This window comes from Conger conger, chromosome 17 (genome assembly GCF_963514075.1).
Source record: "Conger conger chromosome 17, fConCon1.1, whole genome shotgun sequence".
NCBI lineage: Eukaryota > Metazoa > Chordata > Actinopteri > Anguilliformes > Congridae > Conger > Conger conger.
The window spans coordinates 2,776,239-2,802,937 of NC_083776.1; the positions used below are offsets into that span (position 1 = coordinate 2,776,239).

A 26,699-nucleotide genomic window follows, 5' to 3' on the forward strand; every position below is an offset into this window, starting at 1 on the left:
TCCCACACTCTCCCACACACTCTCTCTCTGTCACACTCCACCTGGCTGCTCTATGAGATTTCATCCACGATGAGCAGCAGTGTGCGACCGCAAGGTCAGAATGGAGAGGGGGGGGGGGGGGGGGGAGCTGACGAGCCAATCAGAACGGCTATACCTCACACACAGTGGCCAATTGGGAAGCCTCGGGATCTCCTGACAGACATCACCGCAGCCTCTGATTGGGTCCCACCGGTTCATGGGCAGGACTGTGTCCCCTGTGTGAATACACCAAGTCCTGCGACCCCGTGTGAGGACAAGCTTGCGGACTCCTCTCTGCTTCGCCTCACGGCACGACTGCACACTGCAGGAACACGGGAACAGACCACTTACCATGGCAAAATGCAACAAAACTTTACACATAACAAAATATTTCAACTATCTCTGTATTGATTCCTGAAAAATAATCAATCAATAATAATAAATGAATAAAGTGATAACTGCATTTTTAAGCATTTCATTCTCACTTAATTGACAACACCACTTATGCATCAAATACATTCGTTCAGCTGATGCTTATAACCAAAGTGGCTTACAATTAATTAGACTAAGCAGGGGCCAATCCCCCCCTAGAGCACTGTGGGTTTAGGTGCTTTGCGCAAGGGCTTAACAGCTGCACAGATCTTATCGCAGCTGCACCAGGGATTGAACCACCAACCTTCCAGGTCCCAGTCATGCAGTCATGCACTTTAGCCACGAGGCTACAGGCTGCCCCTGGATGTAGACTCTAAACTGGCCCATATTATAATCATAACAGCTGGTACTGATATGACCTTTATTGTCATCATGCTTCCCTAGCTGGGAGTCCCACGGGGTGATACACATTTAACCATGAATTAGTTTGGGAAGGGACAGAAGCAAGCGGCATAGTAAAGACCCGCCCCCACTCGCAGGTGATTGGTCGTCTGCAATGTGCCTGAGCTGCTGAGCCAACCGGAGCAGAGGCTGCAGCAGATCAGCTGAGCGAGACAGGAAGTCAGCTGACCGCACACAGGACAACACCGCGCTGATCGGCTGCAAGACTCATCTCTGAAGCTGCTGAGTCATCACCTCCTGTGGGCAGGCAGGGGTCTGCAGCCCGTGTGCACTGCGGACAATCTGCACCGCGGCATTAAAAGGGCCGAGGAAGATGCATGATTCCAGGTACAGTACACCACAACGAAACTATGGAAACTGAGTGACCATGTGATCAGAACTGCCCTGCCTCCCGCTGCACTCAAATGTACAACTCAAAGACACAAACACCATTCACTGACATTTGTGTTAAGAGCCTTTACACGAGATACAAGCCCAACACAAGACGAAATAACTAACTACTCAAGACCAGTTCGGAGCACTTTAACAGTTTAACAGTGTTTACTGCGTTTACCAGCGACGCTCACGTCAAGCCAGGTGCACTTGTGAAGGACGGTCCTGAAAGAGGGCGTCTCACCTTGCGGACTGCGGAGAAAGTCCACACACACCCCGGCAGAGTCTGACTTACAGCTGAAACCCCCACACACACCCCCGGCAGCATCTTACAGCTGAAACCCCACACACACCCCGGCAGCGTCTTACAGCTGAAACCCCACACACACCCCGGCAGAGTCTTACAGCTGAAACCCCACACACACCCCGGCAGCGTCTTACAGCTGAAACCCCACACACCCCCGGCAGCATCTTACAGCTGAAACCCCACACACACCCCGGCAGCGTCTTACAGCTGAAACCCCACACACACCCCGGCAGAGTCTTACAGCTGAAACGCCACACACACCCCGGCAGCGTCTTACAGCTGAAACCCCACACACACCCCAGCAGAGTCTGACTTACAGCTGAAACCCCACACACACTCCTGGAGCGTCTGACTTACAGCTGAAACCCCACACACACCCCGGTCACATCTTACAGCTGAAACCCCACACACACCCCGGTCACATCTTACAGCTGACGTGCAGCAGGCGGCCCACACAGCAGCCCAGGCGGGCTGAGAATGCGCACTTCCAGACGCAGGGACGGCTCAGCTTCTCACAGAGAGAGGGAGCTGAGTCACTCTAGGGATGAGGTGATCCGAAACCAGAATAGCCCAGCAGCCAGAGTTATATATTACACAATGCTGTATTATACAATGATATACGTATGTTACACATATACGCAGTGTTCGTAGTCAATTCTCCACGGCCAGGCTCAGTACTGAGAGCTTACTGAAAGTCCTTTGAGCGATTTTGGACACATTCCAGGTTACATTCAGTTATAATGTTGTAACACATGCAGTCTATATTCATAACAGTCAGGATTACTGTGTTTGTGTTTCCAGTCCCATTGAGCCAGGGCTGTCAAAACTTCCAAATTCAAAGCAATGGTATGATTTTTACTTTGAAAACACATGGAAGGTTTTTTTAAACTACTGACTCATTCAAATCTGCTCTTCCTTTGTACAGCTCTTGCCAAATAACTGCACACCCACCCACTTAAAAAAAAGGAAAAGAATCACAACTGCGTTATCGTGTATACCCAAGAGTCAAGTACATTCCATTTAGGCATCTCGCAGACACATTTATACAGGGCAACTTGTATAAAATGAACGTACACAGCAGGATATTTTACAGAGGAAATTAAGGTTAAGTGACAAACTGCCAGTGCCAAGAATCAAACTTGCAACCTCTAGGTCACATGACCAGTACCCTTACCACTGCACTGTGCTGCCACCAACAAGAAGTAAATGCCTGACAATATAAAGACAAACAGGACCTGTTTAGTGTATACAGACCGCTAGTAAATACAGTATGCAAAGAGGTTTAAACGGATGAGTTTATACACTAAACAAAGTGTTTTAATGGAACACATTCCAAATCACTGCATATAGTGCCATAAAAATGCTGCTCAAAACTCCATCTAACAGAGTTCTTTCCAAAGACAGAACATATTTAGAAAGTGATAATGAAACACTGTCAAGTGTTACTGAAACGTAAAAAAAAAAAAAAGAGAAAAATCTGGCACATTCACATCACACAGAACAGTGATGTTGATCAATGTGTATTGTGCCCGTCAAATAAATACATTGAAAATAAAACAAAAGCAAAAAAAGAAATAAGTCGTAAGGTGCAGGTAAGTTTTAAACCCAGTGAGCTGCTCTGAACCCAGGCAGCCTCCGGGACCCGAGAATGACCTGCGACTGAAGACGTCCTTCAGGACTGTTCATCTAATACTCCGGAGTATGGAGGGACTTAGGACAGAGGGCAGGGTAGCCTACTGGTACAGCGTTTCACTGGCAACTGCAGAGTTGCCCACTCAAGCCCCTGGTGGGTATACACGGTATGGAAGCCGACTTGTATCTCGAGAGAGGAAGCTGGGTCTCAACCCAAAAAGCACTCTGACATTGGGCCTTTGAGCAAGGCCCTAAATGCAAAAAACTGCCCCAGAGACTTCACCCTTCTACCCACTTCTTATTCATCCCCGCTCTCTCCCCACTTACAACCATACCCTGTGTCATTTCCCCCAGGGTGTCCTTCAGAAAGAGAAACTCCCCTGGTTACATACAGGATTATAGAGTAAGCTGGTGGTCAAATTGGTGAACTAGCTAAGTTCGATAGAGCTGATGAGCAGCTGGGGAACAGCTGGGTGTTAAGCGTCGAACACACATCTTAAACCAACGTGACTAGTCTGGATTAAGATGGAATTCTCAACAGGGAAGCGACTCACTCAAGGCTATGAGGCCTGCACCTCACACGGGCGGGAATCGAACCTACAACCTTCCGAACCGCTAGGAGGCGCGGCCACCCCATTACACTGCAGTGGCCAGATAACGGTCAGGTAGTAATTCAGAACCGGGACCTGATCATTACGGAGCAGTGCTTAAGTCTCTCAGGAGAAAAGCACATTCTCTCAAAGCATCATGGGTAAAGGGTAAATACGCTGCCAAGTACAAACAAAATCAGCAGTGTGTAAACAGGCGGCCCGGTATCTTTAAACAAACACCATTCCCCCTGTCTCCTGAACGCTTTTAGTTTCTCACAGAGCAATCTATGGTGCCAGATTGCTATTGGACCGCTCTTTAATTCATCAGTATTGGACGTGAAGCACGTCCCACGGCAAAGCTGAGAACAATAAGCGCACGCTAACGATCGGTTTTTAAAAGAGCCACGCTCAGGGGTCTCAGCTGAGCGACAGGGAGTGATGGAAGCAAGAAGCCAACGAGCACACCAGGCAAATCAACAGCTCCAGCCTGTTCATTCACATGGGCACATGCGAATGACGTAATGCAATATAATGACCTGTTTATCCATTAATACACACTCAGCTCCTCATTGCAAATGTTTGCTGAATAGTTTTCAACCCTTAGACAGACATCATTGTTCACCCCCCCCCCCCAATCCTGCAACACTGAGTCACTAGATCAGGTATCAATAGGGCACATCATATTGTGCTCAGACAACAGGCATTACATTTCATGTTATTTGGCTCATGCTTTTATCCAAAGCGACTTACAGTTGATTAGACTAAGCAGGAAACGATCCTCCCCTGGAGCAATGTGGCGTTAAGGGCTTTCTCAAGGGCCCAACAGCTGTGCGGATTTTATCGTGGCTACACCGGGGATGACCTTGCGGGTGCCAGTCATGCAGTTGAAATTGTACTTCCCTCTAGGGTCTTTCAGCGCACTTTATGGTTATGGGTATGCACTTTGTTGTACGTCGCTCTGGATAAGAGCGTCTGCCAAATGCCATTAATGTAATGTACTGTAATGTAATGTACCTTATCCTCTAAGCTACAGGCCGCCCCAGTATCGAACCTTTGCCTCATCAATGCATGATTCATTTTTGCAACATTTACTGACAGGATTGGTCTGTGGTTTTGAAACCGCTGGTGAAACTGATGACTCCAGAACGCATGGCTCTTGTCTCTCAGCGCTATTACCCCACCACACATCTGCGGTTATGTTTCTACAGGGGCCACGAGACACAGAGCTTTTAGTCTAAGCAGGGCAGTGACTGCTCTTCCAATCCGCAACAATAAACACAAACTTATAAACACTCCCATCAAATAAACAAGGAATAAGAAACAACCGATGCACCAGTGTCAGGGCAAGTAGAATCCGATGAAGCAATGCCCACACGCCAAAACATTACAGCACACAGAACTGCAGCGACTGACTCCGTAAAATTGAGTTATATAAGCAATAAGCCATTTTCAGCCAAGTTGTGCTCCAATTTTCAGAGTCGATGGGAACTCTTTATCAGTCAGCGTTTGTGGCTGCAGCCTCCATTTCCCTCCTTTGTGGCAGTTTAGCACTTCCTCCACTTTGTGTTTTCGGAAATTGCGACACGATTATTGAGGTCATAATCCAATCTGATAATATTTCTGGGCCCGGGACATTTTCAACATCAGCTGCCCCCGTAATTATCGGAAAGGCTGCACTGTAAGGCGATAAAATGAGCCTTAGTCATAGAAGTCGAAAAGTAAATAACATCCTGGGTGATTTCGGTCAGTCAGCCTTTAAGAGGCTTCCTCTTGTCATTGCCTTGGCCCTGCTCTGAATGCTGTGTTGTTCTGAGACGCACAGAAAATTGCCTTTTGGGATTAACCACCAGGTAGAGATGGAGATGACAAGATTTCCCATGAAAACTCACATTAATTTTAAGTTTAGTTTAGCTGTATATGTATCTGCAATATACACAAGGGAACAACCTTGAAAAATGACAAAGGCTATGGGTCTTCTGATGGAGCCTCAAAGTGGACCTAGACACCGACACCTCACATGCAACATAAGAGAACGTGTCCACTATTTGTTATCACTTGGTTTAGCAGACATCTTCGTTCGAGATGACTTGGATAGCCACTTACATAGAGCAGCTTGCCTTAAGAGGCAATGGCTGGTGATTCTGTAGCCTTCCCCCTTCTCAGCATAGCTCCCTACATATATTACATTACATTACATTATTGGCATTTGGCAGACGCTCCTATCCAGAGCGACATACAGTTGATTAGACTAAGCAGGAGACAATCCTCCCCTGGAGCAATGCGGGGTTAAGGGCCTTGCTCAAGGGCCCAACGGCTGTGCGGATCTTTGTTGTACGTCGCTCTGGATAAGAGCGTCTGCTAAATGCCACGTAATGTAATGTAATGTAATGTAATGTAATGTAATCTTACTGTGGCTACACCGGGATTAGAACCACCGACCTTGCGGGTCCCAGCCGTGTACCTTAACCACTACGCTACAGGCCACCCCTTACGGTACTCACTCTTCAACCTGCCACCTAATCACTGCCCAGTTTAACTGGCTAAAAACATTTTCTCTCCCTCTCAGCCTCAGCCGATGTGTGGGAAGTCTTTCGGCACAAAATGGCTGCCATGCATCACCCAGGTGCGTGCTACACATTGGTGGTGATCGAGGAGAGTTTCCCCCCACATGTAAATTGCTTTAAGTGATTCCAGATTCAGAAAACTTAAAAATTATTTATCCCCGAGGGGCAATTATAGAGACAGTACAATAATGATACAAGACACATCAACAAACAAACAATACAACGGACATCTGTGCAAAAAATAAATAAAACTGAGACTGTACTATACTGTTTCTTTCCCCCTACTCTTCTTATTCCCTCTAAAAGAGCCTTTAGTTTTTAGAAAAGGCTGTGATGTGTTTTCCATGTCACCTGTGTCAGCGATGGGTCAGAATGGACCACTGCCAGGTCACAGAAAAGATAGGTTCACTAACAACACACCCACCTGAAACAGGACTCTTTATTTCTGCACTGCCAAATGTGTGTTTTTTAGAGTCAGCACTTTTTTGTTTGTCCTTCAAAAAACGTTCCTCCAGCCCAACATTTTAATGTTCCTCCCCATCTTTCAACAGCAGTACAGCATAGATATTTACTACATCCAAAGTAGAGGTCTGTGGTGAATGTGGTTTTTAAAAGGTTTTTGTGCAAGTGAGTTGGGCTGATGACTGGAAATCCCAGGCACAGGAATGAAAAGTATTGTGACCTTACATACTGACCCTCTGGTTCCACATTACATTACATTATATTATTGGCATTTGGCAGACGCTCTTATCCAGAGTGACGTACAGTTGATTAGACTAAGCAGGAGACAATCCTAAGGGCCTTGCTCAAGGGCCCAACAGCTGAGCGGATCTTATTGTGCCTACACCGGGGATCGAACCACCGACCTTGCGGGTCCCAGTCATGTTAACCACCTTAACCACTATGCTACAGGCCGCCCACATACCTCTCCTACACCAGAGAGCCTCTTCCACTCCCTTCTTCAGCTCCCTTTCTCCACAGAGACGATGGCCTCAGGTCAGCCATTTTGAATCACGCGGCTCCAGCAGTTCTAAAGAGAACAGAATCTTATCACAATTAATTATAAGACTGCAAAAAGTCAGAGAAAGACAGCAGGTCAGAACAAACTTCTCTAAGCATTATTAGCCACTTGTGTTTCCCAAACCCGTTTTTGACAGAACAGAGAACCTCGTCTGAACAAACCTAGAACAAACAGTTTCTAACTGGAACACCACTGAATTTTAGGCACAGTATTTACATAGTTTGCAGAGTGTATATTATGTGCCGTTCAAAGACGCTCAAAGTCAACCTCTGGCTCAGGATTGCACTCCGCTACACTGCAGTCTGTTCTGCGTCTTCAGTGCGCTCCACCACCAGGAGGTTACGGGTTTGAACTCTGTGTGGGGGGCAAAGCTCCTTAAGGAGGCTGTAGCAGTGTGGCTCCCTGTGCCCTGAGTCGGACGCGTCAGCAGGACTGCCGCACTCAGGCGACGGGCAGAGAGACAGGGGATCCACGGCCGGCCAGAGGAGCTTTGAAAGACACCCGCGGAACGCATTGCAGGTAACGGGGACGTCACCTCAGCTGCACCAGAGCCCGTTCCTCGGCACATCCTGGAAGCAGGGACACAGGTACGGAGGGAGGAGGGAGGAGGGAGGAGGAAAGGAGGTTGCAGGGAGGGAGGGAGGGGTGCAGGGATCTGATGTGCACTGCGGGCGTAATGAATGTGACGCGGTGCTCCGTTCTGCAAACTGGCAATTTTCAGTCCTATTTCTGTATCCTCGCACTGCGCTCCATTAATCAAGGAGAGCGGAGAGCTGCAGTCCCACCAGCACAGTCCCACAGGGCCTGAGCCGGCATACAGCGTGTGCGTGTGTGTGTGTGTGTGTGCGTGTGTGTGTGATAGAGAGAGTGTGTGTGTGTGTGTGTGTGTGTGTGTGTGATAGAGAGAGTGTGTGTGTGTGTGATAGAGAGAGAGAGAGAGTGTGTGTGTGTGTGATAGAGAGAGAGTGTTTGTGTGTGTGTGTGTGTGTGTGTGATAGAGTGGTAGGTGTGAGTGATTGTGTATGTGATAGAGTGTGTGTGTGTGTGTGTGTGTGTGTGTGTGTGTGTGTGTGCGTGTGTGATAGTGGTAGGAGTGTGTGTGTGTGTGTGTGTGTGTGTGTGTGTGTGATGGAGTAGCAGGTGTGTGTGTGTGAGTGTGTGAGATAGTGGTAGGTTTGTGTGAGAGATAGAGTAGTAGGTGTGTGTGTCTGTGTGTGGGAACAGATCAGGCAATTTCTGATGAGTCAAAACCATTGCCCAGGCAACAACCACTGAAGACTCTGGCAGTTAAATTACACTGTAAGCCAGGTACGGACTGTAGGGATAGCAGTTTTTTAGTTTCTACTGCAAAAAGCATCAGTAGGTCCTCCCTAATCTGGCCTAAGTAAAACTGGCGCCCACACACATACACAGATACAAACATTAGGAGTTGCATATTTTTCGTGTCAATTAAACAGGTTTTTAGAAAATAAGAAAGCTATCACAGATGACAAATAAAAGACCACACAGACAGTCGGCGGGAGAGCGCTTAAACTCACTGACCATCACGGCTAGAGTCGCGTGAAAGAGGGATAGATGCCTCCGATTCCAGTTTGCCTGGATTCTTGTAATATCTTTAGGTGGGGAACACAGTACGCTTCCCCGCACAGTAGTACAGGTCGATCTATGCATTCTTGAAGGGAACATTTCATGGGTACAAACTGTGATTTGCAGGGTCAGTGCACGGGCTTTAAAAATAGCTTAGCTAGTTGTTTCTTTTTGCCGTGAAACATTCGTGAAGAGATGTGCACGTATGATACCGTAGCCTACCTGAAGAGTCAGCTTGTCGGTGTGAATTACGAGCTAACAAGCCGGTTCGTTTGCCGCCAGGCAGCAACATTAGCGGGATAGAATCTGTGGCGTAATTTTCTCATTTATGGAGCTAGCAGTAAATACATCTCACGAGTTAGCTAGCTAATTAGTTGCTTAAAAAACTGCTTCATCAGTGGGAATGGGCTTATATATCCGATGTATTTATCGAGAGAAGAACGCACACCTACACCTGCAAAGCAAGTTCCCCACACAACTCCTGTCTGGCCTGCCGCTGTTTCTCCTTGACCATCGAGTTCAGTGGACTTGTCGCTCAGTGCGGTGGAGCTACAGCGCCATCTAGTGGTAAATGGCAAATGGCAGGCATTTATATAGCGCCTTTATCCAAAGCGCTGTACAATTGATGCTTCTCCATTCACCCATTCATACCCACACCGACCGCGATTGGCTGCCATGCAAGGCCCTGACCAGCTCGTCAGGAGCATTGGGGGGTTAGGTGTCTTGCTCAAGGACACTTCGACACAGCCTGGGCGGGGGATCGAACCAGCAACCCTCCAACTGCCAGACAACTGCTCTTACTGCCTGAGCCATGTCGCCCAAGTGGTCCATAAAGACACTGTCAAAGATCATGCGGGATACAACAATGACATGGAATTAAATTGACCAATTGCATACAATAATGTATTTGTTAAACTGATATATTTTTTTCTATTTTAATGCATTTATTTATAATAGTGCCTCAAAACCAGTAGCTGGACTAAAATCTAAATATATTAACCTACACTTATAAGAGATCATTTCACATATCTTCACATCGCAGTACTCTTAACAAAGGAGAAAATGATTGCAGATGAATCATCATCCTCTCTATGTATAATATTTTCGCCTATTTTTCTCCTGTGCTTACAGCAACCACTGTATTTGGCCCAAAAGTGACTCTACGTTCAAAGGCTAGGGCACTGCTGAACTCTTTATCTGCGGAACTTGGTGACTTTTGACACACATGTTTATCTTTTCAGCAAATATTTCCCCTTTCCTCATACCTTGTGATGTATCAGGGGTTAATCGTAGTCTTGACATGTCCCATTGCAAAGTAATTTCATCTTTCCTAATTTACCATGCATGTATTTTTTTAAATGCATAACTGGAAACATCTGCAGCGGGAAATATTGTTACCATCAGAGGTCACCTCAGGTCACCTCATTCTGTTTGCAATAGACAGAACGCTGCATTGTAGAGTGCAGTTACCATGCATGCAAGATCTTGGAATACAGGGTTGTGTGATGTGTGATAACTGTATACTTTATGTCGCGTGGTCCCATGCCTTAATATACTTCACTTTATACACTGTGAGAATGGCACAAGACCAAATCCAGCGTCCATGCTTAATAGTGTAGAAAATATGTAATTGAATCATAAACTACTGCACTACACATGAAATATAAAAAGATTGTTTATGGCAGTATGTAATGCACATGCTTTGAATGACCAGAAATATGCAACATGGTAAAAACGACAGGGCTAGAGGGACTAAAACTGCCAGGATGGTTTCATTGTTTTAACTGAAAACAGAAGCGTGCAGCCGGAGTGAGTGGACCTGGCTTTAAATGGAACGGCTTCTGCAACACATTATCCCACTAACAAATCCCAGCCTGTCCCCGAGAAGACAGAATTAAAATAAGAATGTTTATTCAACGAGTAAAGTCCTTCTGGATAGAGTTAGGGTATGAACAGATACATTTTTTAAATTGTATATCACTGCTTTGTATTTTGCTTAAGATCCCCTTATTGTAGGCCTTTTTTTGTGGTCCTTATTGTGGTCTTTTTTTAAGTCAACAAAGTAATAAAAATCCCTTCTGGGGAAAATGAGCTCTTCCATTCATAGGAGCAACTGCAGACCAGTAAATGAAACGGAGAATGATGAAATTCAATTCAATGTTTGAATATTTACAGCCTCATTTCATGGACGATGAATGCCACAGCTGTTTTGAAGCCAGGTTTGTCTGACAGATGGGAATGTGGGAGAATTCATGGATTTACTTACTTACTCTTTAATATATTACCCAAGACTTCATTTTTGGTACAGACACATCAGCGTTCTCTTCCCGGTGTTAGGATCCAAAATGGCCACAGTTTGCAAAGCGCAGTGACGCGGGTTTTTTGAAAAGTCGCTAACCCTGCCCCCAGAGTCCAATTCTCTCGGTGTTAACATTTTGCAAAAAAATAATTACGCAGAAACATACGCCACATATGTCAAATGGGAAATGATTTTGTTAACAGCTGGGGGAAAAAAGCATTTAGGCCCAAAAATATGCATACTTCTACCAAACTAGTTTTACTAGGATCAGTATGATGATATGAAATGAAAATCTGAAATGCAGAAATATGCACGTGGGCCTTTAAAATAAGACATGTATGTAGATATGTTTGATATGCTCAAGTTCAACCTTTGCTTATTAATTCAGTTAGAATGCAGAAACCAGAACCTTTCTATAAACAGCGTACTGACGAATGAGATGTGGAAAAAATCAAAACCATTCTAAAATTTATTAGGAGACATTCCTTATACAGTATTCAAGCCAAACCAGGCATTTCATGTGTAAAAAAAAAAAAACAGTGAGATGGATTTCAAAAAGAAAAATTGGAAAAGCAACATTTTCTCAGACCAAAGACACTAATGTTAAATACTTCTTAAATTAGCACATGAACATACAGTCACATATTCATCATTTAATTTCATATTAAATTATGCTAAAAAAAGCCACATGGTCTTTATTCCGGCGTATTTGTGTAGCAATTGGCGGGTGGTTGTTAGGTTTGGAACGATGGAATATGTACAGAAACACCTGCAGTTTCTTAAACTCTGATAAGATACACGGTCTCCGTTACTAAAAAAAAAAGAAAAAAAAAGAAAAAAAAACTAAATGGAGTCCTTTTCTGTGAAAGAAAGGCACGGGGCGAAATGGGGGAAGTGTGTGTGGGGGGACGCTGATGGACGTGACACCCGCAGGAAGGCTCCCTTTTCAGTCCGCAGGGGGGGGGAGGGGGGGGTTTGGCGGGACGGACGCCTCAGGGCTGTGCCTCCTTGGCCTTGGCCTTCAGCTCCTGGTGGTGTCTGAGGAGAGGAGGAGGGGGGGAGAGCACGCATTAAAACGCTTACACATCACCGCAGACAGCCTGGGGCCTCCGCAGCCTCTACTGCGCAGAGCCCCCCCCCTTTTCTACCCCCCAAACATGGTAAATGGTAAATGGTTGGCATTCATATAGCGCCTTTATCCAAAGCCCTGTACAATTGATGCGTCTCATTCACCCCGTTCACGCACACTCGCACACCAACGGTCAGGAGCAATTGGGGGTTAGGTGTCTTACTCAGGGACACTTTGACACACCCAGGGCGGGAATCGAACCAGCAACCCTCCGACTGCCAGACGACAGCTCTTACCACCTGAGCCATTGTCGCTCCAAACATACATTTGCCGTCTGATTGTGGGGCATTTCATACAACTTATGTGTAGGCCAAAGGCTAAGTGCTCCACAGAAAATACTTGGAGGTAGGGTCGACCTGTGGATCCACCTTCTCCTCATCTGCTACGTCTAACTGACGTTGGTGCGAAATGACGTATGAAGGAGCAAATGACATTGAGGATGACCGGGGCAATGAGGATGGCTGGAGCCTATCCCAGCGTAGCGTGGCTAGCTCAGCTAGTTCACTAGTAAGCATGGTGGACTGCAGTGAAAGTGAAGGCTTGTAGCAGGTCCTGGACAACACTCCCGGATGACGTAATCCTGAAATTCAAAAGAATGCCCTTGCCCTTGGCTAGAGGCGAGTTCATCTTTAGCTGACAGGTAACACGTTTGTTCAACAAATATTTGGACCAGTGAGAGGGCGGGGTTCAAATAAACCCCAGACTGGTCACCGATCCACTGTATGGCCCACACACCATTCCCTCACACACTCATACCTATGGGCAATGTAGTGTCTCTAAGTAGCCTGCATGTGTATATAATTCATGTGCATGTGTTTGAACTGTGGGAGGAAACCGGAGAACCCTGAGGAAACCCGCACAGACACGGAAAAAACATGCTAACTCCACACAGACACAGGGAGAACATGCAAACTACACACAGACACGGGGAGAACATGCTAACTACACACAGACACGGGGAGAACATGCTAACTCCACACAGACATGGGGAGAACATTACATTACATTACATTACATTATTGGCATTTGGCAGATGCTCTCATCCAGAGCGACGTACAGTTGATTAGATTAAGCAGGAGACAATCCTCCCCTGGAGCAGTGCAGGGTTAAGGGCCTTGCTCAAGGGCCCAACGGCTGTGCGGATCTTATTGTGGCTACACTGGGATTAGAACCACCGACCTTGTGTGTCCCAGTCATTTACCTTAACCACTGCGCTACAGGCCACCCCTGTAGAACATGCTAACTCCACACAGAAAGGTCCTAGGTTGGGATTCTTGCTGTGAGGTGACAGAGCTCTTCACACCCCACGTTTCATACTGTTAAAAACAGTGTTAAGTCTCCAAGAATTACTTGTCAGAATCCTTTGGTTTTCTCCTAGCTCTTGGCCTGGGCTGCAGGTCAGCAAGCTTTCAGATGGACTACAACACGACTCGATTAATACAGTGGGTCCTCCCTCCTTAGATCTGAGCGTGCTGTGTAAAAACTGCTGGAGAACACAGCTGACACAAATACATGCACCACTGCGTTTCCTTTCTTACACTAGTCATTTATCTGATGCTTTTATCCAAAGTGACTTACAGTTGATTAGACTAAGTAGGAGACAATCCTCTCCAGTAGCAATGTGGGGTTAAGGGCCTTGCTCAAGGGCCCAACTGCTCTGATCTTATTGTGGCTACACTAGGGTTTGAACCACCAACCTTCCGGGTCCCAGTCAAGCAACTTAGCCTCTACGCTTAGCCACTAGCCACAAGGCTAAGGTGCCCCCTATAGCCTTGTATATGTATCTTTCCGCTTCTTACTTTCCCAATAAAGGACATTGCAAACGGTGTACGCCTGTCACGGAGTAGTCTCTTTCCAGGTTAGCTCAGGTAACTGATCAACCCAAAACAGAGGAGGGGAAACTGTGTTTCAAGTTCACCTTTGGATGTCCTTCAGTGGAAATTTCCACGTCTTTCCCTGCGACGGCATATTCCCGGTCCGTTATGGCTCATTTCTTCTACCACCACCAGACAGGTTATTTCCCTTTTCTTCTGTTAAAGCATTACTGCCGTTCATTTAAAGTTACACCTGCAACAGCTTCCAGTTTCTACATAACCTGTCTTTGTTCTGACTGCTACACCTTTTACATTTCCACTGACTGTCGTCCACTTAACGCTTATCCAGCAGAAGGCATTCTCCATGCAGGTAGATGTTCGGTTCTGCACACAAGTGTACTCCAGCTAGACCTTTACTGACAGCTGTTCACACAAGCCAAAGAAATCATCCACATCCCAGGACAGGGAAAGAAACTTTAACTTTGGGGCGACACATACAGAGGTAAGGAGCAAGGACGGATGTGAAATTTTTTTCCGCAGGGGGAAATGAATACACAAGTACACACACCTCTAAGGGCCCCATGGACCCACGAGTTCCGGGGAACGCTTTCCCTGTTCCACCCGCATAGCCCCGTCCCTAGCACAGAGCAGCGATTTGGGTGACTGGAAGGGTCAGAAGTCCACACTTTAAAGACCGACTGTTCTGCCAGACTGGAATTGTGCAATAAATATATTGTACGAGTGCCTGTAGTGAACAAAGTGTCCAATCTACTGCTCTCTGGCCATGCACAGCCCCAGAATAGTTTTACAAAAGACTGCAATATCGTTCATGAAATCGCATGAAATGTGGCCAATGAAGTATGGCACTCTGAAGGGAGAAAAGAATGACAAAATTGTTTTGCAGTTCGCATTTTGACCAGCAGGTGGCATCTTGCGCCTCTCTAAACCCACAACAGTGGCTGGCGAGTTATTTTATATACGGTATAAGTTGCGGTTTTGGGTTCGCACACTTTCAATATTAAAACTTGACCCGACTCCATATCTTATCACGGTAAAGAGCTGGCACAAGTTAACACACACTGTATTCAGGATGTGAAGAGAATGTTGTGAATATCCATTAAAAGCAGTACAAATGGAGCAAAGGCTGCCCTGTAACTGGTTAACTCAAAGTGCGCTCGACGGAAAACGAATCTGCGACAGTGACCGTAGCTACACCAGCTGCCCCTGTGCCGTACCTTATCAGCGGCAGTGTTTGTGGAAGTGGTGAACATTGCCCTGGCTAAAAAACCTTACATCATTGTATCACCGTATCCCAGAGGAGACTCTAAGGGAATTTAGAGACTGAACACATGACATGCCCCCTAAAACACCAAAACAAAGAACTTTGCTTCACTCAAGGACAAAGGTCTTGCACACCATCTCGAAAGTTGTATCACTTTGTCCTCTGCGGTAATTACAATGAGGTATTGAAAATGCAGGTTGATTTTGGAGAGCCTGATCTTCCTTTGAAAGTCATCAGTGAAAGGAATTCATGCAGAATTCATGTAGAAGCCCTCCAGAAACCAGCTGCTAGTTCACAGGTATGTACAAGAAGACACCCAAATATAAAACAGAAATACTGCGATTAGAAAGCAAAAATGAAAACAATACGTCCATGAACAACAACGGGTGGTGAAAATAAACAACTAATTTGGCAGTCTCGAGCCGTAAGCACCAAAGAACATGAATTCCAGTTGGCAGAACTCTTGAGTTTCTGTGGAGAAAAGAATGGCCGGCCACCCTAACTCAGGCCTCACTGACGCTGGGCTGGCTGTAAATGAACACCCCTGAACTGGATGACTGAGCTGTGCTCCAATTAGTCCTCACGGCTGGCACACAGCGCACACACCACGGAGCAGTCTGCAGAGACCTGCCCCTGGGGCAGAGGGGAATACAGATGATCGGAGAATGTGGTGGTGCTACACTTTTTACAAGACAGAAACCTGTCCCTTTGCATGCTGTACATATGTATACACAGATATTATTATTATTATTATTATTATTATTTGCTATTTAGCTGAAGCTTTTATCCAATCCCCCTGGGAGCAATGCAAGGTTAAGGGCCCAACAGCTGTGCAGATCTTATCGTGGCTACACCGGGGCTTGAACCAGCAACCTTCCAGGTCCCAGTCATGTACCTTAACCACTAGGCTACAGGCTGCCCCAGCTCTTGAAGAGATCACATAGCATCACAGTGCCTTACTGCTTTACAAACGCCCCTATGCGAGTTGTACATTCTGTTAATACAGATAATGAATCATCACTGGCAGGGCATTCCAGGTTAAGATATTCCCGGTGTTACTAAGGCGAGTGTGAGGATTTAAAGCCACCTGTCGCGACGTTCCCACCCAGCCCATTCACCCCGCTTCCTCAGACCTGGAGTGACTCAGAGTGCAATGCATTAGGGGTACCATTTCCGCCTCTGTAGTACATTAAACCCATCTAGAGTGCGGTTGATTATCACGCAAGTACAATGTAACATACAGTATTATGCAAAGGTCTTAGGCACCTGTATAACATTCTGTACAGATAAGATTCTTTCAAAAATAATTCAATGACAGGTCCTAAATAAACGTACAATACATTTCAGTAATTTGGCAGAATAGTTCAAAACTGAATCAAATCAATATTTTTTTATGGCCACCCTTCGGCGTTAAAACTGCATCACTTCTCTGAGATCTAGAACTGCAGGACAGCGTTGGCTAAGACAACCAGCAGGGAGGTTGTTTCCAAGCATGTTGGAGAACTTGCCACAGTTCTTCTGCAGACTTTGGTTGGCCCAATGCTTCTGATCTCAGACAGCCTTGATCAGGTTTTTATGTAAAAAGGAGTCAATTGCTTACGGTAATATGTAAATTTTTTTAATCAAATACAAAAATGTCTCTGTAAAATTAAATCGTTTGGAAAATGAATATTTGGAAATCTCAAATGTGTTCTTTTATACCAACACACAAAAAATGAACATATATATAATAAAGTCTAGGGTGCCTAAAACTTGGGTGCACAGTACGGTACGTCCCATGGAGTCCAGTGCTCTCACACAGGCGGCGAATAATGTCTCAGAACAGACATGACGTTCACATACCTCCAGATTCTGAAGAGTTGGGAGGCACCAGCACCTCCTACGAAGAAGTTGACAGCGAAGAGGTTCCAGTTCTTAGGAATAATCACCAGGGAGTACCTGGACCAAATCAGCCCTGTTTGGAGTTGGTGAGACCAGAGGGGGAAAGCCACGTCAATCAATCAATCAATCAATCAATCTCAAACAAAATCAAATCTGCCCCCCCCCCCCCCCCCCCCTTCTTGCTGGAGAACAGACTAGATTGTGGCCTTCCAGGTCCAAATGTTATCCATCCTAGAACAGGAATCTCACATAACGTCCCCCTCAGATCAAAAATGCTGGTAGATCTCACAAAGCCCACCGTAGACAGAGCGGGGCTATGCGTGAACAGCGGCTAAGCTGCTCTCCTAGGGTAAAGACAGCTTTAGCCTGGAGGACGAGAGAAGAGTTTGGTTAGTGCTTGCCTCACAGGGCGCTGTGCTGAAAACAGCAACCTCACACAGAGAACGTAATGTTCACCAGCTTGTCCTCTGACTGTCTGCAAACACACGCAGCGCGTTTGGTATTCGGTGAGAGCACACCGATATTCAGATTAGGCGGGCCTCTTTGGAAAATGTTTGCTCTGGCTGAAATGTTATCATTTGTACGGCGACCCCGTCTGACGCACGTTTATAGTCAATCGTTTGCATCCAAATCAAAACAAATGCAACAAACACCCCTGGAATAATGTCTGTGAGCTGCAGTGACGCACGTTGCCACAGGCTGCCAGTGACGTGTACTGACCACGGCGCTGGAAGAGGCATGCCCCGCTGTTTTCGGAGTTTGGACTGCGGTTATCGGTCGGAACATTGCAGAAATACCGATTCGGCTTTGTGTCGCTGTCCAATGGTCGGCAAAGTCAAATACTGCCCCTTCGTCACCTTCCCATTATATCTCTCCCTGTAATAGTCTGGCTAAACTGGGCTACGGACTTACTCTTGGGTTGAACAGGGTCAGACAGCTCAAGTCTTTTACCAAGGGATTAGGCTCCTAAGCAGTGTGACCCTGGCAAACCCAAGAGGAAGATAGCATCTTTTCAATCTACTAATCAACTGCTAATTCGGCAATTATAACGGGGAAGTGCGGATGAAAACTGAAAGAACACATCTTCCGGACCAACGTGCAAATACCAAAATTAGCTCATTTCGCTACATTCCAGCCAATGCATAAATCTTGGCAGGATTATGAGCGAAGCCGGGATCTGCTGATAGGACCACAGTGTGGTTAGGCGTGACTTCAACATCACGCAGACAGAGTCTCAGCCCTGCACTGATCCGACAGCGATGCCCAGACACTGGCCCTGCAGGGCCCAAGCTGATTGTTCTGCTTTGTTCTCTTCAACGTGCAACTAGGGATTATTTATGAATGATTGCCCGCATGGTAATCATTCTATTATTTACATAGGATGTAACAGTATGAGCTAGAGATTGTTTCCTACAGTTCCCAATACTATTTGATAAAACCCCATAAAGTGTGAGTTGATTACAAATTGCACACACCATTTAGTTGGCCATTTCTAGCCTCCTGCTTTCTAACCAACAATATTTCCTCCAAAACCACTCGGAATTGAAGATGGCCTTGAGTCCAGATTCACGTTGGTACCGTAAAAGGGAGAAAAAAGGGAAAAAATCCCCCCCCCCAAAAATTTTTTTTTAAAGAACATTAGGCCTTAACGTCCACAGTTGAACTTCAATCCGAAGTAAGGATAAATCCTTCTGCAATGTCACCCGATAAAACGACCCCGGGAGAGTCGTGACTCTTGACGTAGTGGCACTATCAAACTGCCGGAAGGAAACCAAACACCGGAGATTAAACGGTGTCAAAGAGGAAAAACCGAAATGGGCAATGAGTGCAAGACGTGAAGGCCTCACTGTGCAGAACCTCCAGGGGAATTCTCCACACAGACCCAGTGGGCCTTTGGTGGAAACCGAACAACTCCTTAAACCAGGGATGCACAGCAAGGGCCGATCCGCTTCAGGATTTTGTGCCAACTTCTGCTCTTAATTATATAATTAGCTAAATAGTGTCTTGATCAGACACTTGTATATGCATCAGCTGCCACTGCAGACTATCCTAAAGATTGTCCTGTGTACAAGTACAGGAGTGAACCAACTTAATCTCTAGAGCTGTGAAGAAAAAAAAATGAATTAAGGTAATTTGTTGGAACAAAAACCAGCTCACAGACCAGCCCTCCAGGAGCGGAGTTGTGCACCCCTGCCTTATACAAAAAGCTGAGAAACAATACAAATATTAAAAAAACATTATCCCCGAGGCCCCCCACCTGTGGCGGTGAGCACGGCGGACTGGGAAGTGCTCAACTTCTCCGCGGGTCGAGTCAGGTCCGCAAGCCCGGCCAGAACCAGGCCCTGTGGGGAGGGACAGCAGGAGCCAATGAGCGAGAGCCACAGGTGGAGTCTTCAGACACAATCCCACAAAGAGCAGCGCTGTGAATACACTGCACCACATAACACAGTGATAGGCTTCGGTCAGTGGAGGCCATCACCTCTAAGGCACCTCACGTTATACAGACTGAGGTCACACTTACCCATTTTTTTTTTTTTTAAGATTTTTTTTCGGCCTTTTTCAGCTTTATTGGACAGTATAGTATAGAGAGACAGGAAGAATGGGGGCGAGAGAGAGGGGAAGACATGCGACAAATGTCAGACGGTCGGATTCGAACCGCCGACGTCGCGGCTCGCAATGAGCATGCGGTCAGTGCTCTACAGGCTGCGCCACCGAGACACCCCACACTTACCCATTTAAACACCGGAGCCCAGAAGAATACCGTCTTTGGACCTGCAACGAAAGCAAGAAATACAACGTTAAAAGACATAGGCGGGAATAAACCCGACATCGCACCAAGGTCTACCCGGGGCTGTATAACAATAGCAATCGTAAGAAACAGGGGAAAAAGGTTTGGGTGAATGTACAAGAGCAGGTATGTACCGATCAAGCATTCGAAGTGCCGCTGAATGACCAACCCTTCCCCTGGGAACACCTTCAATAGCATTTCTTTTGAGCATTTATTTTGACCATATACTGTATTCCCAGATGCATTATATGGTCAATGAAAACCAAAAGAAACAAGCAGGCACTGGCTTACCCAAGCAGTCTAATGACGGTAATATACAACATTTGAAAAAAACAAACAAAAAAAACCAAACATTAGGATGGACGATTTAAGACTTTGACTGTGGCATTACATTACATTATTGGCACTTGGCAGACCACTACGCGTCAGGCCGCCCATGAGTTTTGGTGCCACACATGGTGGTTGCAGCATGGTGTGATGAACAAAAAGCATCCGAGTGAGCAGCATTTGTGGGGGTAAAAACACCTCGTTAATGAGACGTCAGACAAGAATAGGTCGTCTGGCGGCGGCCTGCAGCCTAGCGGCTAAAGTGCATGACTGGGAACCGACAGGTTCGATCCCCGGTGTAGCCACGATAAGATCCACACAGCTGTTGGGCCCTTGAGCAAGGCCCTTAACCCTGCATTGCTCCAGTGGGGATTGTCTCCTGCTTAGTCTAATCAACTGTAAGTCACTTTGGATAAAATGTAATGTCTTTTCTGTCAAATGTCGATCATCATCACTAATCATGGTGGTGAGGTAGGGAGGGAAAGGTGCAGCCTGAAGAGATGAGTCTTCAGTCTGCATTTGAAAGTGGTCATTAAGGGCCTTGCTCAAGGGCCCGACGGCTGTGTGGATCTTATTTTGGCTACACCGAGAATCGAACCACCAACCTTTCACGTGTCCCAGTCCCATGTACCTTAACCACTACACTACAAGCCGCCCCTCAGAGACTCTGCTGTACTTGACATCCACAGGAAGGTCATTCCACCACTGTGGGGCCAGAACAGACAGCAGACAGTCTTGTGACTGAGAAGTGCAGGTGTGGCGAGGGGGAGGTGCCAGGTGTCCCGAAGTAGCAGAACGGTGGGGTCTGGCTGGTGTGTAGGTAGCATATTGCAAAAACATTCAGCCTGTTCTGGGGGCAAAAGGATACACTAGATACAGTACAGTAGGTGCAGTACCTAATAAAGTGTGTACATAAACTATCTACTACTATTCTCATACAGCATTCGATTAGTCATGCAGAATTTCAAATTCAAACTTTGAGACTTTTGGAGGGCAATCAAGGACAAGTTTTCAAAGTTTTATTACCTACTACTGTCAATGAATAATCTTAAATAACTTCAGTAAAACAGTACATTTCTTTGGCCGAAACATCTCCCCTGACACTGACTGTAAACAAACCGATCTATTACTGTTTTTGAAAACAACGCTGAAGTCTTTTAATACACTATGTAATTACACATTTATTAACCAAGTTTGGATGTTCATCGTATGTGACATGTATTTAGTGGAGGGTGCAGGCGAGATTAGGAACACACCAGCAGAATATCGCACATCCTCAAGCACTTTGTGCAAATAAGCCCTTTTACAACATTGCATTTTTACATAGTAAGAGGCAAGCACGTCTTACCCTGGAAAATGCCGTATTATGATGATTTTCTTCGATAACCATCACAATCAATAACAATTAATAATGAATGTGGTTTGTTTTATGCCACTGGTAGTAGTGTATACTTTAGGTTTAGAGTGATAATCAATCTTCAATGGCTGTACAAGCTGCTTTTGAGTTACCGGAAGTGTATATTCTGACTGTATTGTCAGAAATGTCTCTATAAATATCTAAAACATCTATTATCACACACAAACACGGTATGTGCCAATCAAAAGTACCAACTAATATTTAAGTCATTTAGAAGAAACCCAGGAAGTGAACAGAACATCCCTGTCACAGGGATGCATGCAAAGAGCTGAACTCTTCATTACTACAGCAGAACGACTGCTCCATCCTGATTTCTCTGCAGTGGAGTCACTGTTATAAGTGTGAAATGCATGTGACCAGGCAAAGCAAGTGAGAGGGGCACTGTATTAACTATGCACGTCTTTGCATTTTACATTTTCTGCATTAAAATACACCCATATTTGCATCGACCTCTTTTACAGCATTTATAAAAATGGACAGATTGTACACCCAAAGTTGGAAAGGCATAACAATCTACCAATGTACTTTCCTGAACTTTTTTTCCCCTTTGGACCAATCCTACCCCACTACACCAAAAGGGAGCATGCAGCACCCAGTGAGAATTCCTTGGGACTCGACGTCTCTCAGCAATTACTGCTTGCGCGCTCCAAGGTGCCACTGAAATCTTCACTACGGTATTCGTGTTAGAAACAAGGGTCAGGGTGACGCCCCACACACCTTGAGGATATCACCGTGTTCCATCACCACAGTTACGGCAGGAGTTTCAGCAAGAGCCTGATGAAAACACCACCATTCACTGACCGGTCAGTCAGCCGACCCACAGACAGAGCCGGTGGTTAGGCTTCGCATATTTCAGGGAGATTAAGAAGTTCACTCCAGGTCAGGGATAAGTGGACTGGGACAGGCTGTCTGGTAGAGACGGCCACTGGCCTGAAGGTGAAAGGTCCTGTACCTGAAGCTGAGCAATGGATCACACCTGAGAGTCTCTTTCCTGGAAGAAAGAGACTGTTCCCCTGCACCCAGAACTCATAGGCCAGTGCCGTGGTACTTGGAGCCAGGTTCTGGCAGTGAGCCAATCCATCCTGCCAGCTCGATAGATGCTACATTTAATTAGTTGTGATGGATCTATGTTAGAGGTCCAAAATATGGACTGTGCTCTTGACTTCCTGCCAGATTTTTACTTTCGTTCACATTTGCTTTGCTACCAGATGAGGCAGCACACAATATACGCAGGCTTGTTTTGTATAGATCACTGAAATGGGGAAATGCTATTGGGGTCCGAGATGAAGAGGGCTCTATGGCCGTCTGGAAAGACGGCTGTGGTGCGACAATGAGCTCCGGTTAAGACGCATTTTGAGATTTGAGATTTTGCATTTCACAACCCATTGAACATCCGAACGGTTTTTCGGATGAGGGCCCCTCTTTACGTTACGATACCCGCCTTACGATGCAGACCATCTTTGATGTGGAACAGGAGTTTGCAGGACTGTGATGGTCTACTGCATGGGAAGTTTACTCTAAGGTGTCAGCATTTAAAAATTTCAGACAGTCAAAACACTGTGCAGTCCACCACCACACGCCTACAAACGCATCCACGTAATTACATGGAATTGGACCTGCAGCAGCATTAGCAGGCCACTCTAACTCATAACTGTAACTGTAGCTCCTTTCAAGGAAGAGGTCGTGGCCCCTGTAGCCTGGAAACAGGACGCACAACTGAGCCCAAGGGCAATCACAATATGGGGAGTTGGCTTGGGACAGGCCATACAGTCACATGAGTTTGCCCCCATTCGCCTCAACTGTCCACAAACGTATGAACATCAGACAAGAAGCACTTCAACATTTTGCAACGTGTTTTGTAAAGCCTGTTCTTGTGTAATAGCCCCTCTACTGACAGCTCTTGTAGTACTGGTTTACAGCCGATCTCATCCGGACTACTACTGGAAAGGCGTAGCCTGTAAACCATTATGTGGGGCGACATGGCTCAGGCAGTAAGAGCAGTCGTCTGGCAGTCGGAGGATCCCCCGGCCGGGCTGTGTCGAAGTGTCCCTGAGCAAGACACCTAACCCCCAAATGCTCCTGACGAGCTGGACGGTGCCTTGCATGGCAGCCATTCGCCATCAGTGTGTGAGTGTGTGTATGAATGGGTGAATAAGAAGCATCAATTGTACAGCGCTTTGGATAAAGGCGCTATATAAATGCCAGCCATTTACCATGTCATTGGCTTGTTGCATCCTTCGTAAAACGTTTTCACTCACTGCTTGAATGCTCCTGTTAAAACATGTTTTAAAAACCTTGACATGAATGCAAACTAGCCTACAATGCATATGGACCGTTTTTTGCACAGTACTGGACAATTAGACCAGTTTTTATGAACTGTATTGTTTTTCCGACATTTACCATTAAACTGCAAAGAGAATTATCAAAAGCGTTGCGGGAGATTAAGAAAATCAAATGGATCGACCTAATTAATTAGTCGAGGCAAGTAATCTAATTAATCTGCATTGGAAATTAATAGTAACCACATTGAGAACACACAAACAAATTGTGGAACAAAGGTAGCTACCTAATAAGGATTGAACAGTTGCACAATTGAACAGTGTATCAACTTGGGCATCATAGACTAATGGCAGAGCTAGCTATAACTCTTCTCAACTTAACCCCAGAGATTTCAACAGTGACCAATTCCTTAATTTGCTAAATCACTCTACGAAACAAATACTGAAAACAAGCACAGTAACAGCCATTCAATGGCTCAGCAAATTCAACAGACACACACACAATAAAGGGATAACTTGCGCAATAAATTAGAGCAAACCTGGCCAGTATAGCTATCTAACGTCAGCTAGGTGCTGCGTTAAGGTGCTAACCTTTGAAGTTACCTGTTAAGTTAAGTTACTCGCACGGCTCCTCATACCGGTTTAAATTGCGATTCACTTTCAGAAGACGCCAGTCAGCTAGCTAGCTAGCTAAAAGCTAGTGATATATCTGTCTTTATCCATTTCGTCTGAGAAGCGCTTTGCTTGCTATGTCAAGGGCAAGATAAATGTAATCATAATTATATCGTTATATATAACGTTAGGTAACTAGATGCAAGATACAAGTTATATGTCCACATTCTTATTCAAATGAGCGAACTAAGAGCAATCTTCACCCGGCTTTAACAAAGATGAAAATTAGCTAGCTAACAAACTCTAGACTAAGCCAGATTCAAAACAGTAATGGTAGCTATCAGTCGATTTTTTTATTACCTGCTGGATGGTTATAAAGGGGTCTCAATTTGGGCGGTAGCATAAACTCGACTTTATCCAGGATCCTGTGGTAAGAGGCTCTCAATCCCACCAAAGCCATGTCTGCTAGCTGTATGATACTGATTCGTGAATACGTTAGCTGGAACGCTGAAGGTCGATGATTTGACAACTGCACCGGTTAGTAGGTCAGTCAACGCCGTTTAGTCTAGATTAATCTTAGATGCAAGGTATGCCCTTGCACGGAAAATTGAAAAGGTCTTCCTTATAGCGGCTTTGCGAGTTGTTGTCCTACTATTCACCGACCTTCGTAAATCTATCGCCCTCCACACTCCCCACACACAGGAAATATGTATTTTCACACCACCAATGCAGCTAGCCTACATTTACGCGAACCAAGGTTGTTCTAGGCACGGTGCAACCAACCTTCAATTTAGTATTTGTTTTCAATGATTGGTCAAATTTGGCCACTCCCCCTCTGCACAATTGGTTGAAGCAACTGACAGTACCGGCTAAATCTGCCTACTTTAACAGCCATGACATTAGAACTTGGGTGCTGCGCATACTCGTCGAATCCTTATATCATATGGATGTAATGACACAATGATCCGTCGATACAATAAGATTATCCGTATTACATAAAGCATTGGGTCGGCGCAGCCCTAAAGCTGCATTGATGCCCGTGAACAATTTAGTCAAATTACGTAGTTTTGCGTCATGTGTGTAACTACCAAATTTTCCCATAGCTACAAAAACTTGCACGAAACGTTCCTGGTAAGTAACGGTTTACATACATCACACATCATCACATAGTAGAACAGTAGGCACCAGTAGATGAATTAGATACACAACACAACTTAACAATATAACTATTAAATTAATTTGTGAGGTACTTGAAAGACTGGTTGTGTCGAGCAATACATTGCACTGATAGCTCTTGTTTTGTTAACCTGGTTTCTTACATCCCGATTTGACAAGTTACCTTAATTCCTGTCCCCAGATAATTCCATAATTCCAAGTAAATAATGTGGTTTACTGAGGAGTAACATTGTGTGACTGGCATAAAGAGAGATGACTATCTACAGTTTCTTGTTATTCTTAGAGATGTGGTGTTTCAGACACTATTTACAATACTACAGCAAACGTACCCTAGATAGCAGTGTTGTATAGGTATGCATGTAGGGGAACAGCACATATGGTCCCAGCAAATTTCAGGGGCATGTGAAAATATTTCACATAATGTATACAATTCACACAAAGACCGGTAATTACATATTTTAAAGGTATGTAGACGAATCAACTTTGAATAGAACAGCACAGCAACCGTTTCAGCTGAATTTAGAGAATCAGATAACATAAAAATGACCAGTTCATCAAAATTTGGGTGATCCGGGACTGTTTCTCGCAGACACCATGCACAGTGTATGTACATACTGCAATCATCCCATATCATGCTCTTATGATCAAAAAGCCACGTGAAGCCAGATTAACTCTGAATTATGATATTACAGACAGAAAATAAAACAAAAAACTTTAGGGTGGAATACATAGGGGGAAACTGAGGTAAGGTGTGCCATTATTAAATCGCT

The 26,699-nt window shown here is 45.4% G+C and overlaps 1 protein-coding gene and 1 long non-coding RNA gene across 2 annotated transcripts in view; both read right to left on the reverse strand.

The window, feature by feature from the left end:
- Window positions 1–9,471, reverse strand: part of LOC133116662 (uncharacterized) — a 38,543-nt gene extending 29,072 nt beyond the window's left edge. The window contains exons 1-2 of the long non-coding RNA XR_009705892.1: window positions 9,380–9,471; window positions 7,243–7,347 (exon numbers count right to left, since the gene is read on the reverse strand). This is a non-coding gene — a long non-coding RNA (uncharacterized LOC133116662). The remainder of the gene's footprint in view (window positions 1–7,242; window positions 7,348–9,379) is intronic.
- Window positions 9,472–11,675: 2,204 nt separating this feature from the next.
- Window positions 11,676–25,521, reverse strand: mpc2b (mitochondrial pyruvate carrier 2b). Its single transcript, XM_061226620.1, has 5 exons — window positions 25,114–25,521; window positions 20,062–20,102; window positions 19,588–19,672; window positions 17,292–17,403; window positions 11,676–12,262 (listed from the first exon to the last, which is right to left on the reverse strand). Exons 1-5 carry the CDS (start codon window positions 25,211–25,213, stop codon window positions 12,217–12,219), a joined length of 384 nt encoding a protein of 127 aa, XP_061082604.1. The 5' UTR covers window positions 25,214–25,521; the 3' UTR covers window positions 11,676–12,216.
- Window positions 25,522–26,699: the final 1,178 nt, after the last annotated feature.

What these genes read in the sequence shown, in the direction of transcription:
- mpc2b (XM_061226620.1), bottom strand. Translation starts at nt 25,213, where the DNA reads ATGGCTTTGGTGGGATTGAGAGCCTCTTACCACAGGATCCTGGATAAA. An exon ending in GGGCTCCGGTGTTTAAATGG is followed by an intron (nt 19,673 to 20,061) that starts GTAAGTGTGGGG and finishes CCCTCCCCACAG; the next exon opens with GGCCTGGTTCTGGCCGGGCT. An exon ending in CGCCGTGCTCACCGCCACAG is followed by an intron (nt 17,404 to 19,587) that starts GTGGGGGGCCTC and finishes AACTCCAAACAG; the next exon opens with GGCTGATTTGGTCCAGGTAC.